We start from the raw sequence: 16638 nt of genomic DNA, 5'->3' as shown, positions 1-16638 counted from the left end.
TGCGTATAAGCAGTTGGTTCTGTAATTTGGGACAAAGATAGAATAATATGTTGGTTGTGGAGGGACATAGCTGAGAAAGAGAAAGTGGAGGGATGAACTGGGGTAGTGAAATAGGTTGTGGTCACATATGTGAAAACAAGATTGTTGCAGTCATAATCATGTAAATAAATTGGTCTTTTGTGAGTCCTCTTTGTTCTTCATAGAGTAGGAGAAGGTGAATGAGAGGAAACATGAGTAGGAACAACAAATTAAAATCAGTAATTGGAGAAAAAGAAGAGGGTGAAGAGTGAACGGATGAGCTGGAAGGGTTGACTGTAGGAGGAGAATGATGAAGAGAATTAGGATAGGAAAATACAATAGGATTATAATCTTCAATGGAATCTATTGTTGGTAAATGGATAGAAGTAGGAAAAATAGGTTGAGGAGTACTGTGAGAATGAGATAAGAAAGGAAAATATCTTCATGGAAATGAACATCCCTGGAAACAAGAATCTTATGTGTATCTAGGTCCAAACATTTAAAGCCTTTTTGATTGGCTGGATATCCGAGAAAAACACATGGCTTAGCTCTGGGTTTGAATTTACCTCTATTATGAGCAAGAGTAGAAACATAAACCAACCAAAAACCCTTAGGTTGTGATAGAATGTGCTACTGTTATATAGCACTTCGTAAGGGGTTTTTACCATTGAGGACTTTGGAAGGTATTTTATTGATGAGATGAGTAGCAGTAAGGAGACATTCACTCCAAAATTAAATAAGAACCTTTGATTGAAAAAGAATAGCCTTGGAAACTTCTAACAAATGTCTGTGTTTCCTCTCCACAACACCATTTTGTTGAGGAGTGGAAACACAAGAGGTTTGATGAACTATTCCCTGAGCAGATAAAAAACTTAAAGTTTCAATGTTGTTGCCTAACTCAAGAGCATTGTCAGATCTGATAATCATAACTTTAAGATAAAATTGCCTTTCCACCATAGCCAAAAAAATCTTAAGAATATGAAAAGCATTACTCTTAGCTTTTAATAAGAAAGTGCAAGTGACCCTGCTATAATCATCAACAATGGTAAGAAAATATTTAGAACCATCATAGGTAGGTTCTTTATAAGGACCCCAAGTGTCTATGTGAATTAGCTCAAAAACTCTTTTAGATTTGATATGGCTGATAGGAAAAGATAACTTAGATTGCCTTACCAAGGGACAAACATCACAAGTGCATTCAGAAACAGAAGGAAAATTAATAAAACTGATGTTTTTCATTGCATGAAAAGGCAAATGTCCCAATCTCTTATGCCAGAGTATTACATCAGATTTTGATTTGACAGAAATAGGAACAGAGAAAGAAACTGAAACATATTGAAAACTATTTTGCAGATCTAAAACAACAGACTGATTCTTGAAATAATTCTTAGGTGAAGTCTTAGTAGGTTGAAGTAAGAAAAGCCCATCATTGGTCTCACCAAAAACTTGAGCCCTCTTCATAAAAAGGGCCTGCAAAAAACAACCAGTAGGAGTAAATAGAAGGCAAGACTGAAATTACTTAACAAATTTGTCTACAGACAGTAAGTTATATTTGAAAGAGGGCACATATAAGACATTTTCAAGGATGAGATCAGAAAAAATGGATATTGTACCTTTATGAGTAATATTAACTTGAGTGAGATTGGGAAGGATAATAAACATAGGGGAAGATAAAGGAGTCAAAGAATTGAAAACTGATGGATTGAAACACATGTGCTCAGAAGTCCCAGAATCTATGATCCAGGAGCTGGAATTCATTCAAGACAAGTGAAAGCAAGAGTATAGGATATACCAGTGCTAGCATTAGCATTTCCAGTATAAACTGCATCAGGTGGTATAACTGACATTGATATATCTGCTCCCTTCTTTCCCCTGTAATATTGGACTGCTTTAGTATATTCTTCTTTAGTCAGGAACTGTCCCAGTTTCCTCCCAAAGACGAATTGTATGATATCCCTTCTTCTTCTTCTTTAGCTGAAACAACATTGCTCTTGATTGCAGGTTGAGGTTTCTTTGGTTTGACATTAGTAAACTTCAAATCTGGTGGAAATCCAATCAATCTGTAACAATCTTGTTTTATGTGGTTAGTCTTCTTGCAATGGGTTTGAGTAGATCTGTTATCCCACATCCCTTGATTTTGTGAGTGAATCTTTTAGTTAACATAAGCTTGGTTAGCAACATAACCCTGATTATCAACATAAGATTGAGGGATGTTATTTCCTTGTTTTCCTACCATAAAGAAAGAAGGACCAGTAGATACATTCACATAGCTCTCCCTTTGATTTTCATCTTGCAAAAGTAATGAGTAGGCATGATTGAGGTTAGGTAACAGTTTAATAATTAGAATGTTGCTCCTTGCTGGTGCATAAGTCTCATTCAACCCCATAAGAAACCTGAAGAGTTTCTCATCTTCCAGTGATTTGGTTAATTTCTGTTTACCTCCACAAACACATAAACATTTACACTTGTTTTCTGCATTTAGTGATTCTAACTCATCCCACAACCTTTTCATTTTTGTGTAGTAACATGCAACATCAGTGTTATCTTGAACGAAGTCACTAAGTTCCTTTTGTAAATAAAAGAGTTTAGCACCATTTGATTGTCCAAACCTCTGTTCTAGATCTGTATACAAATCCTTAGCAGTTTGTGAATAAATCACATTGTCAGGTATATCTTTTGATAAATAATTTAGTAACCAAGAAGTTACCATATCATTGCACCTACTCCATAGATGATAGTCTGATGAACTTCGATTTGAAATCTTGCAGGTACCATCTATAAATCCGAGCTTATATTTAGCTGAAAGGGCTATGAGAATGGTCCTTCGCCAGCCCTGAAAACCTCTTCCATAAAAAATGAAGTTCACCAAGCTCATTCCTGGCTTATCTGAAGAGTGAAGATAAAAAGGATGACTAGAATCAATTTGATTTGCATTTCTAGTTCCAGGTGGATTTCCAATTGATGTTGCAATGCTGTTATCCCCCATTAGAAACAACAGAAAAGAATAAATCTAGAAAACTTCACTACTCTGATACCATGAGAGGAATTTGAAGATAGAAAATTATGGAGAAGCTTTTTCTTTTGTATTCATCTGTGCAATATCCTTCTTTATGCAACTCTATGTATACAAAATAAATAATAAAAGGAAAGCAATATTTACACTTATCCATTTGTCATTAGTCTAAATCTGACAGAATGTAACTAACTATATTCATCCTTGTGCCTATCACGTGTTCTACTACAGCTAGAATTGGAATTATCTGAAGGGTGGATGTCATGTCCAACACATAATTGATCAACGATCCTTAAATCTCCACGTGTCTTAGCTTTATGTGAATTAAGAACTGAATCATTTTGAGACATCAACTTTGAGTTCTTATCTGCTTCTTTCTTCTTTTTGATGTCGCCGTCTTGCTTCTTCCCTATATTACCTTCTTCATTTCTTTGATTGATTTCTTGATTAACTCGAACTTCAATATCCCCCCTCAAGTTGGAGGGGAGAGTAACAACACCCAACTTGTTGAGTGCATATCTATGAGAAATCCCCGATAAGGGTTTGGTGAAAAAATCAGCAAGCTGAACAGCAAAGGGAACAAAATTGAGTGAGATCAAACCAGAGATGAATTGTTGCCGCACAAAATGACAATCCAATTCCACGTGTTTAGTCCGTTCATGGAAAATTCGATTGCGAGCAATATGAAGGGCTACCTGGATATCTGAGTGAACAGGAACAGGTAAGGGCGGAGGAATAGAGAGATCTGCTAGAAGACGAGTCAACCAGGTGATTTCAGCAATGACTCGATGCATTGAACGATATTCCTCTTCGGCAGATGAGAGAGAAATGGAAACTTCTTTCTTAGATTTCCAAGAAATAGGGGAACCACCAAGACTGATGAAAAAGCCACTCACGGAACAACGAGAATTAGTACAAGAGGTCCAATCAGCGTCGCAAAATGCATGCAAGGAGAGTAAGGGATCTGAGTTGAGTAGGGGACCTTGGCCGGGGTTCTCTGCAAGATAACACAGTACTTGATAGGCGGCAGAAAAATGAGCAATACGAGGCATTTACATATATTGACTGAGAATGAGGACTGCAAAGGACAAATCCGGGCGAGTATGAGTCAAATAGTTCAGCTTTCCCACAAGCCGCCGATAAGTAGTAGGATCCTCAAGCAAAGGACCAGTGTCAGCGGCTAATTTGATCAAAGGATCCAATGGAGATGAAAATTTGCCAATATGTGAGCAGTCATACTCAGAGTAAATTAATGGTAAATTTCCGTTGACTCATAATTATTCCTTGAGGTTCCTGTAAAACTTCGATGCCTAGAAAATAATGTAGATTTCCTAAGTCTTTTATACACAACTTTGAATGAAGAAAAGCTTTGATATCTGAAATCTCAGTAGGATTGTTGCCAGTAATGACTATGTCATCGACATAAACAACTAATAGAGTGATAGAATCTTCTGACTTTTTGAAAAACAAAGAGTAGTCATTTAGGGAAGATGAATAACCCTTAAAACTGAGAGCACCTGCAAGCCGAGCATACCATTGTCGGGAAGCTTGTTTTAATCCATAAAGGGACTTTCTGAGCTTACAAACATGATTAGGACTAGGTGAAGCCAAACCAGCGGGAAATTTCATATACACCTCTTCTTGCAAATCACCATGCAAGAAAGCATTGTTTACATCGAGTTGAAATATAGACCAAGACTTCTTAGCAGCCATGGTAAGAAGACATTGAATCGTAGTCATCTTAACTACGGGGTAAAATGTTTCAGTGTAGTCAATCCCTTCTCGTTGAATATCACCTTGAACAACAAGTCTAGCCTTTAATCTGTCCACTGTTCCATCTGACAAATGTTTGACTTTATATTTCCATTTGCAAGGCAATGCCTTCTTGCCATTGGGTAATAAAACAATGTCCCATGTCCTATTTCTATCTAGTGCCTCTAATTCTTTATCTATGGCTTCCCTCTAACCATAGTGTTGAGCAGCCCTGCGTATAAGTAGTTGGTTCTGTAATTTGGGACAAAGATAGAAGAATATGTTGGTTGTGGAGGGACAATGCTGAGAAAGAGAAAGTGGAGGGATAAACTGGGGTAGTGAAACAGGCTTTGGTCACATCTGTGAAAATAAGATTGTTGTAGTCATAATCATGTAAATAAATTGGTCTTTTGTGAGTCCTCTCTGTTCTTCTTAGAGTAGGAGAAGGTGAATGAGAGGAAACATGAGGAGTAGAAACAACAGAATCAATAACTGGAGAAAAAGAAGAGGGTGAAGAGTGAACGGGTGAGCTGGAAGGGTTGACTGTAGGAGGAGAATGATGAATAGAAGTAGGATAGGAAAATACTATAGGATTATAATCTTCAATGGAATCTATTGTTGGTACAGGGATAGAAGTAAGAAAAATAGGTTGAGGAGTACTGTGAGAATGAGATAAGAAAGGAAAATATCTTCATGGAAATGAATATCCCTGGAAACAAGAATCTTATGTGTATCTAGGTCCAAACATTTAAAACCTTTTTGATTGCTTGGATATCCGAGAAAAACACATGGCTTAGCTCTGGGTTCGAATTTACCTCTATTATGAGCAAGAGTAGAAACATAAACCAAACAACCAATATATTTCTTTGATATCGCCGTCTTGCTTCTTCCTTATACTACCTTCTTCATTTCTTTGATTGATTTCTTGATTAACTCGAACTCCAATATATTTCATGGATGTTTGGGAGACTCACTAATTTTATTGGTCAAATCCATTGGATGACCCCCTTAAGTTGGCACTAAGTTTCACTTACACACCTCAATTGAGTGATGTTCATTTTAGACACCTCTTGTAGGGTCCCGTTGTGTCATTTTAACACTTTTTGCTGACATGTCAAAGTGAGTGTGATACACTCAACAATAGAGCGTGAAAGACTCAATTTAGCTATTTTTTTATTTTATTTTCTCTTCTTCTTCTCCAATTTTCAAGCGACCACCTCCCATGTTAAATACGAGAAACTTAGATCATGCATTCATTTTTTCCTTAATCTATTTTTCATAACAGATTATATTTGATTCGATTCATTCATTTGCTAGCACTAATGCATGAAATAGTAATAGTTACAAAATTATTCATTTTTACTCATACCCTAAAAATTATCTCAAAAGAGGAAGAATTTTTCAAGCGTATATAAGGAGTCTCGAGATCAACTTCGATCTAATGTGGGACATTCTCATTACACACACCCTCGCCGTCTCACACGCCCAAACACTATCTAAATTGGAGCATGCATAATCATGAACTAATAGTACATTCACAACACCATCGCGGATCTAGAGCCTCCCATTAAGTGATTTTCACTCTGATAAGTGCTTATATGTTAAGATACATTTATTATATTTTATTTTTTGTTAAATTTGTTAAGATACATTTATGATTTATCTAAAAAATTAATATTGCCTCCATCTAAGTTATAAACGGCCGAGATTTTTTTTATAGCTCGGTAGAAAATTCGCCACCTTGTTAATTTTTTTGTGACTGTTGCGTCGATGGGCTCTTCATCATGTGACAACAATGGGTAACTCTTCGATTGAAGTATGATGTTATACGCGAAAGACACAAATAATATTACAATTAAATAAAGGAAATATACTTAAATATGTCATCAAATTATGTAAACAAACTTATTTATGCCGTTCGTTAAAAGTTTAACTTATATATATCTTGAAAACAAAAAACTATCCATGCCATTATTTTTTACTTTTACTTTTGCAAAACTATTTTGTCCATATGGGAATTATGATTCGACCACATTGTAGACAATAAGTACAAATCAAACACGTCATTAATTATTTAACTAATTTCGAATCAACCAATTTTCTAAAACCATTTGAATTTTTATTTAAAAGCATCCATATTATAAACTCACACAAAATAAGGGTATTTATTTCGGATGGGTTTATAATTTAGGTATTTTTTTTTCAAATGCAAATGGGTTTTAGAAATTTTGGCTGTTATTTTTTTGAAAAAATAATTAAACAATGACGAGGTCAAATCCTTATTCGTTCGTAGACAAAATATCCTTCACATTGGATGGGTTTATAATTTGGGTATTTTTTTTAAATTCATTTTTTTTTTTAGAAATTTGGTTTTTTTTTTAAGAATAATTTAATTAATGATGCGGCTAAATCGTTGGCCACACAGACAAATACCCTTATTTCAGATGGGTTTAACATTAATTTGGGTTTTTTTCTAAATTCAAATTGATTTTAGAAATTTGGCTATACTTTAAAAAAAATTGATTAATGACGTGACTCATTCATCGTTGGTCCTATAGGCAAAATGGTTTTGTGAAATCGGAGCTCAAAAATAATGGTATGAATGAGTCTTTTCTCAAACGAAAAATTACATAAATGAGTCAAACTTTTAACTGATTGCATAGAGGAGTTTTTTCTCAAATTTTGATGACATATTTAAACTTTCTCCCTTAATTAATTTATATTAATGCTATACAATTTTGAAGTTATACCGTAAAATCTCATCTAAGAAAGGAAAAAACATGCTAGATTCTGCTACTCTCAAAGTATTTGTGCACTTCTAAATACTATGATAGCTAAATTAAGAGATGATTATATTTTTGAAATTTTCCCCTATATTAATGTCTTGTGTATTTTAAATTTTTATATTGGTTGAGAAAAATAATATATATATATATCAAATATGTATCGGTAAAAAATAAAGTGCCAAACGTAATACTTCAAAATACATAATTTTCTAAATACTCTGAGTAAGTCGTCAATATGGCTAGGCTTGTTGGGACGGTTTGCCTAACTGTTACGATCTAAAAATGAACGTGATGTCACTTGTCTTTTCCCACCAAGACAAGTCAGCTTCAACCCAACGAAAATAAAAGAAATGCGAAAAACAGTAAAAACAAGAACAAGATAAAGCGAAAAACTTATTCTTCTATCAAAACCCCCAACATCTGGTTGCCACGTGTACAAGTCATTAAATACATAAGTACGAAATTAAGAAATGATTACAAGTCCCAGTCTTCTTTTCTCAAGTAGAACAAAGCTTAAAGAAAAAAGAAACAAGGGTCAGCCAGGATGACAAACAACTACCTCTCAAATCTTTCAACAAGCCTCAACTGATAAGAGGAGAAGAAGATCGCGTGGGTCCAGGCTTGGAACCTACACAAGTGTAGAAGCAATGTGTGAGCACCAACTACACGATACCCAATAAACATCCTACTAAACTAAGCAAATAGCTAGAAAACGAACACCCCAACACTTCAACCGAACCTCCTCAAACTACAATCTGTATAGAAATTAGCCCAACCTAGCAATTCTACAATACATGGCTCACAGACCCAATATTCACAGTTCAAATCTTCTCAACTCAACAATTAAACGAATCAAATAAGTCAATTACAATGATAATCAATTCAGTCACACAAACAGATACATCAATCTCAAATATCAAGCACATCACACATAACCATAAAATACATCAAGTCACAATAATCAATATCTTGTCGGAACCATTTTCTATCGGCACAATATCACTACCCGGAATCATTTCTCATCGGCTTTATATCACATCACTAGCCGAAACCATTTCTCATAGGGTTTATATCACATCACTAGCCGGAACCATTTCCAATCGACTTTATCACACTAGCCGAAACTATTTCTCATCTGCTTTATATCACTAGCCGGAATCATTTTCCATCAGCTTTATATCACATGTCACATCATGGTGTTCAACAATCAAAGTACACAATTCAAGCAATATCACACCATATAGAAGAGACAATAATTTGCACAATTCAAGTCCACATTCATGCTTTGAAGCATTCCATCAATCAACCATTAAGGGTTACATTAAGAAAGTTCACATCATCATGTTCAACACATAACATTTTTTCATTTCAACCCCTTTTTATTCATTTAGATGTATAAAGTGGACAATTTAAACTCTTCACCTCATCCCCATTACTTTCAACACACAATCAACGAAGGAAGAATATGAATTCAACTAGAATACAAGATTAAGGAAGCCACTTGCCTTATATTAATCAACAATCACTCCAAGAGTTGAGTCTTCCCCTTCCGAACCACTTCCAAAGCCACACAATCTAAAATAATCAAGTATTCACAATCATCTATCGGAAATCACAATACCCACACTAATTCTCTTGAAAAGTGGATCAATCAACACAAATCTCAATTTGAAAAAGAAGGTTTGAATCAGGAAAATAATACTTGAAGACATTACTCAAGGCTTTAGGAACTCATTAAAGAAAATCGTTTCGAAAAATAAATTGAAATCATATCAAAATCACCTTTTTAGTTAAGAACTTGGGTTCTTGAAAAACCTTGCCATAAGCCCACAAAAATCTCACATTTTGATATTGAAACCCTTAATTAATCAATAGAAATTAAAGGTTTAGGATCAAGAACACCTACCCAAATGATCTAGCATAGAAAATCCTTTCAATATCGCCACCAATGGTCCCCAAAGCTCAAAAATGGTAAAATTGGATTAAACCTCGAAATTGTAGGCCAAAACCCTCTCTGATGTCGCAAAAGCGACACCCCCTTCACAAAAGCAAAGGTTGCTTAAGAGATAGGTCTTTCGCTTCAGCGACATGACCTTCGCAACAACGAGGTCTGCAGCACTAGCAAAACTCAGTCAACTCTGAAACATCAAAAGGATCCTCGTGATTTATTTGGAACCCCATGCTTGTAAATCAGATAAACAAATCAGTTATACTCGATATTCCAGACTTAATGGAACTGTCGAAGCACGAATTTGAGGTCTCATTGACCCGACATCCATGAAAACCACAAGAAACTAACTCAAGCCTAAAAAGGTTAAAACAAGCTCGGTACCTCTCAAAAATCAACCAAGACCTCACCTAGGCCTAAAATCATCCCTGAAATCCAATGGAACTTTGGGAATTATGATTTGAGCATCTGAACCACGAATTTTGACGGAAGTCAACCCAAAGGGTAAAATTTCACAATTTCACAACTTAAGACATCAAATCCTAACAAGAGATTTGGAATCTACAACCAACAACTCTCACGGATCATATTTCACATTTCAAGACTAATGAAATCAACAGAAATCCATTTCGACACTCGAAACTCCAAAAGGCCCAAAAAATTACTTTCTTGACAACTTAGCCTTTAAAACTCACAAACTTACCAAATTCTCAACTTTTAATTCAAAGATCAAAACCAACCTTTCAAACTCAATCACAAATGACTAGGGGTCGTTAATGGGAGGGACAAAATAGTAATTTCATGGAACTTTTAAAAAATGACTGATCGAATCATTACACTTACCCGTGATTTAACAGGGTTGAGCTTAGATTTTTGGAGCCCATTTAAGAAAAGAGTTTTTTAAGCCCGTCCCGAATACGCATGTTGGTCAGTGGGGCTTCAATAAAATGGGTTGGGCCAGCCCGTAGGCCAAATAAAAAATAATAAAAATAAAAATAAAGTATTAAAAGTAAAAAAGTTCAAACTCGAAGTATATTTAAAGTTTTAAATATTAAAATTTAGAACCATAAAATGTGATGTACTTAGTATTCCTATTACTAAAGTTTCATCAGAATCATCATTCAACATTGGTGGATGTGCATGTTCCACCAAGTATAGAAGTTGCATCCATCAATGGAAATATCCAAACACTTGTTGCTATTTGAAACGTGTTGCATGATTTTTCTTAAACTGACAATACTTTTTTGTGTACATTTAAATATTAGGAAAAAGAACACTTATACCCCCCAAAAGTAAAATATTTATCCTTAAATGCTCCATTACTTTCATACCCCTTTTTTATTTTAAAATGACATATATTAAAAAAATAAATCATGCGTTGTCATCATGGTGACATCAACGCCCACCCTTTTTTTCCTCCCTGATACCATCACAGTGTATTACAGTATATGAATATACTATGATGGTATCAAAGAGTAATTCAATGTCTCATTGAATGATTACTTCTTCCTTCTTGATACAATCAAAGTATAAACATACTATGGTGGTATCAATGAGTAACATAACAGTGTTTTTATTGAGGCTTACTTCTGTTCTTCGATGAGATTACTCAATCATCTATGATACTATTACGGTATATCTACATACTGTCGTAGTATATTAATTTATGTTTCAATTCTTTAATATTTTAATTTTAAAAATATAAAAATATATATTTTACTAATTTAGAGTTTAATAAATAAGATTGTGACTTTAATAATTTTATTTTAATTATTTTTTATTTATTTCTTAAAAAAGAATCCACTCCTATATGATACCGATAGGGTAGCAATATACTGATGGAGTATCACAGAGGCTTAAGCTCAGTCCTATATGATACTGATATGGTATCAGTATATCGACAGAGTATCACAAAGAATATATTTTTTTACTAAATTTAGATTATTACTTTAATAATTTTCTCTTAATTGTTTCTTATTTATTTCTTTAAAAAAGAGCCCAATCCTATATGATACCGATAGGTATCAATATACTGACGGAGTATCACAAAGAATTAAGTTCAGTCCCATATGATACATATAAGGTATCAATATACCGACGAAGTATCACAGAGGATTAAGTCAATCCTATATGATACCGATATGGTATCAATAAACCAACGAAGTATCACAAATGATTAATTCATACCGATATGGTATCATGCGCGAAATAAGGAAGGAGAAAGTGGGGTAAGCAGGTAAATAGTTTGGGTTATGGGTCCATTAAGGGTAAATAGTTTGGGTTGGGTTCAATTTGGGTAAATAGTTTCACAATTGAGTCGGTTTGTGTAGTTTTCCATAAATATTATACATAGTTCTTAATTTTACTTGTTTTTTCATGTTTAACTAATTGAAGTTGCATATAAACTGTAGATGAAAATAAAGATGTTAAGACAACCTTGCCACAAGCTGATACATATCTGTTTGACGAAGATGATGTGTTGATATTGGAAACACCGTAAACTTCATGAATATTTCTTAAGGAGTTCATTTTTCACTTTTTAATGGATGAAATATTACCATATTTTTTGTGCTTTATTTGATAATTCGAAAACAATTAGGTTAATATTTATATTTAGCTAGTTATATATTTACTTGAAGTCAAACTTAATAAGTATTGTAAAGATTATTCTAATTGTAGATTTGTTAACAATTAGTAACTCTAACACCATGTAATATTGTCTTGTCGATATTTATGCTAACATTTTTAAATTATAATTTTTTTTGAAATTTTTTGAAAGAAAAGAACTTTCCAAAGAAGTGAGCATACCCGACATGGCCCGCAATCCACGTACTAATGGGTTGGGCTGCCTGTTTTCTGACTCTAAAAAAATGGGTCAGCCCAGCCTGGCCGTTCGAATTCCAAAGTCTCTATGGGCTAGCCTGAACAGGATGGACTAGTCCATATTGACAACTCTAGCTCTAAGAAAAAAATCTTCTAATTAATTTGTTCTAACTCAAAAGTTAAGATTTTTATCTTTTCTAAATAAAAACTAAAAAACATATGTGTATATATATATATATACTAGACATGGTTTCCTGTGCACGCACGGGCCCAATATTTTTTAGGTGATAACTATCACAAATATTGGTAGGACGACGATTAGTAAAAGGTTGATAATATATACACACATGTTTATACATTACATTTTTAGGCGATAAACTATTACAAATATTGATAGGACGACGATTAGTAAAATATTGATAATTTATACAGACATATTTATACATTACATTTGTAATTGCATTGCTTATACATACATATTGTTTATGCATTACATCTGTGATTGCACTGCTTATGCACGTTTACACTATGCTATTTACATAGTAGATGGTAGTGGTGCGACGTACCATGTTTAAAACACAAATTGAAGGAGATAAACGATGATAGGAAAATAAGTGGAAAGAACATTAGAACCAATTCAGTAACAGAAGAACAGTAGGCATTTAGAAAGTGGAAGCAAGCAACACCATAACAACAACAATTAAAAAAAGAGGTGATGCATTTCATGTACAAACAATGTATGCTAAAAGAGTGACCGGTTAATTAAAAATTATGAACTTCTCTTAACGTAGGCATGCACATATCTTTTATATTGCGGAGACAATCCAAAAGCAGCTTTAAGTTGTTAAAAGCAAGTAGAAGATGAGTGAAATTATTTTACATGCACCAGAAAAAGCAGCAATAAGAGACAGACAAAGCGAAAAGAATTATAAAAAACGGAAGGCCAACACCTAACAAAGTGTAGGAAGTTGAACAAACTTGAGAACAGTAATCACAACGATACGGATACCAGTTTAGTTTAGACAATTATAAGGGATTTTAACAACAAAAATCTAAAGTATCTTTAGTGTCATTTCAGTCAGACCCTTGATTGATTTTGGAAATTTAATTGACTAAGCACAATTAGCGATCAATAATTCTATCTAAAATTGGATGCAGCTATTAGTTCATCCAACTTTAAGAGCTAAAAGCTCTATTGTGTTAAGTTGTTTATATATTTATTGTTGGAAAGTGAAATCAACCAATGCATAATATCAACAGTCGCCAAAGAAAACAAAGAGGGGAGATCTTAAATTGCAGCAAATTTGCATTGCATATGCAGCAGCTTGTTAAAAGTTGTGCTACACTTCTCAACTTAGACATAAAACAATTGATGTAGTACAAATATGGAAATTGCAAAAGCATAATCACCACACATAACAAGAAACATATAAAAAATATTCTTATGTCAAAAATAGATGTTTCATTTTACTTGTCCATCTTAACTAAAGCGAGAAGAATTGTCTATGCTAGGAGCGATCCTTAACTTAAGGCTTAACAGTTGCTTGCGCATAAATGACAGTGAATGAATAAACTAATAAGCATGTTAACTCTTTCGTACTTGCTTCCAAGCTCGTCCTTCCGTAAATCAACCTACAAAAACATGTAAGATTAATCCTACTTCTTAAGTCAAACATATATTCGCTAATTTTAAATAAAAAATAAATAATCATTTAGATAAATAGTAAAGATCCTTTTGCTGTAACACTTCTTTAATATCATAGCGACAAAGTTAAGAAAATATTACACCATTTCAAATTACTATATGAGAATATTTAGCAACAAATTAGAATTAGTAATGACAATTATGTGAGAAACTTTAACAGAGTCCCTATTCTACCACCAGCAGAGTTCATTACTGAAATTCTCTTTAAAATTATCAGTAAAATCACTTGTAAAATTTAGATGTGCTTTTAAATCTTATTCATATATGATTCACCAATAGCTTGAATATGATTTAGTGATGGACGCTGCTGATGATAAAGTAGAGACTATGATAAAGTTTGAATCTTGAATGGAATCGAAAGGCAAATGATAGGGTTAATGGGATCATAGAGAAAAAGAAAAATATATTGTTGAATAATTTAAGTGAAGAAAATGGAGAGGAAATAGTTGTATTTATAGGAATTTTTAAAAATATTGTGGAGATTACTATAATAGGGCATAGTGATTAAATGGAAAGAACTCAATAGAAAGTGGAGTTTTTGGGGAAAAAATTCATTTACTTACCTATAATATACATTGCAATAAGGGTGAGTCAGATTTAGAAAAAAAATAACTTGGTGTCTTAAAAAAAATGTATTTTAATCTTGAAATCAATTTTAACTCTTCTTTTCATAATTTATATTGGATTAATTAAGTCACCAAGTTATTTTTTTTCTAATTCTAACTCACCCTTATTGCAATATATATGTTAAAGGTAAGTAAATTATTATTTTTCTAAAAACTCCACTTACTACTAACTTCCTTCCATATAATTACAATTCCATATTGTAGTAATCTCCACAATAATTTAAAAGTCTTATAAATACAACTATTTTCTCTTCATTTTCTTCATTCAAATTAGTACTCTACAATATATGTTTCTTATTTTCTTTGATTTCACTAACTTTGTTCGCTTGCTTTCAATTTCCATTCATGATTCAAGTTTTACCAAAGTCCCTTTTCTATCATCAGGGTTCATCACTAAATAAGCTATCCGAGAATCAATCATGAAATAACATTTTGAAACATATCTGAATTTTATGAGTGATTTTATCTATAACTTGAAAACGAATTTTAGTGATGAATTATGTTGATCGAAAAAGGACTTTGTTAATAATTCTCATTTCTAATCTGGATTTTTGCTATATATGTTCATATATTTTCAAAGGGTGTAGTTTATTTATTTTTTAACTTTGTCCCCATGAATGTTAAAGATTAGTGGATCGTTGACTTCTATATTTATAGTACTAGGTAGTATTTATCTCAAATGTTTTTGTTGGTTGATTTACAAAATTTTTAGGTCACCATTTTATTATACAAATCTAGTTTTCTTGTGATTGATTTTTTCTTATTAATAGGTACAAGAAGTCAAATCCGACATTTATATAAAAGTTCTTGAATGAATCTACTTCATTTGATTCAATCTAATTCAAAGTTGACCGATACTAAAAGTTCAGAGCGAGCAAAACCATCTTTATGAGTTTAATAAGAAATAATGTGTTGTTTTCTTGTACTTGTAAAATCTTTCTACGATTCTTGTTAGTAAGGCTGATTTTCTATCTTTTGTCCATTGGTTTTGGAGTTGTGAGATTGAATAGAGAAGGGGAATGAAGGGTTTACATAGAGATTCTTTATTTTTGTGATAAAAAATATTATTTTGAAATGTTTTTTTTTTCTATTTTCACTTGAAAAATATTTTTTTAATTCTTAACCGAATTGTACACACCCTGAATTTGAAGAACTTGGGTACACTCCTGTTGGGTTTTAAAAGGTGTGAATGGAAAATGAAGAGTTGCGTTTTTTATGAAGAGTTGTAACTTTTATGAAAAAGTTGCGACTTTTATGAAGAGTTGCGACTTTTATGAAAAGTTGTGACTTTTATGAAAGGTTGTGACCTTTCCAAATGATTGAGACTTTTCCAAAGGGTTGTGACCTTTCCGGTAAGGCACAATAAGGAACATTTTCACACTACCCTTTGTTTTCTATAAATTGAGGGATTTCCTCTCATTTTAATAAAATGAATTTTCTTGACTTCTTCTACTACTACTAAATCTAGTATTCTAAGTGTACTTTACTACCGTTGAGTAGTTCGCTGACACCGTGGTTTTAGGTACCGATACACCGGTGGGTAAGATCGTTCTATCCTGGGAGGATATATTCCATTAACCTCGGGTACTTGAGAGGAATAATTTCCTTAAGGGGATACTGTGCATTTAGTGGGCTCGATTTTCTTCTTTAAGAAAAATATTTTGTATATTGTTTCTAATCTGTTTTTGGGTCTATTTTCTTTACTAGTTTAATTTTCTAGTTTTGAAAATACTCTTTAAACTTTGTTGTTTCTTATCAAGTTTTTAAAGTTTTTGTTCTAAGTATCTTAGGAATACAAGATGAACAACAATCTTAAGGAAATTATTATACTGTTGATATTTCTTGTATTCTACTAATTGAGAGAAACAGATCACGAAAGTAGAAGATTAATGCATTACTTCTCCAGAATTCAGTGCTTTGTTTAGCAAGGTCGAAGTGAGAATGTACTAGAAGAATTGGTGGTATTT

The 16638-nt window shown here is 33.1% G+C and overlaps 1 protein-coding gene across 1 annotated transcript; it reads right to left on the bottom strand.

Annotated features, from left to right (window-relative positions):
* Positions 1-2170: 2170 nt before the first annotated feature.
* Positions 2171-3004, bottom strand: LOC107058890 (uncharacterized). Its single transcript, XM_015305124.1, has one exon. The coding sequence runs from the start codon at positions 3002-3004 to the stop codon at positions 2171-2173; it is 834 nt and encodes a 277-aa protein (XP_015160610.1).
* Between the last annotated feature and the right edge of the window lie 13634 nt (positions 3005-16638).

The sequence above is a fragment of the Solanum tuberosum genome, unplaced genomic scaffold (assembly GCF_000226075.1).
Source record: "Solanum tuberosum cultivar DM 1-3 516 R44 unplaced genomic scaffold, SolTub_3.0 scf00680, whole genome shotgun sequence".
Lineage (NCBI taxonomy): Eukaryota > Viridiplantae > Streptophyta > Magnoliopsida > Solanales > Solanaceae > Solanum > Solanum tuberosum.
The sequence above is the reverse complement of the archived record's forward strand: the minus strand, read 5'-3'. Positions and strand labels throughout refer to the sequence as shown.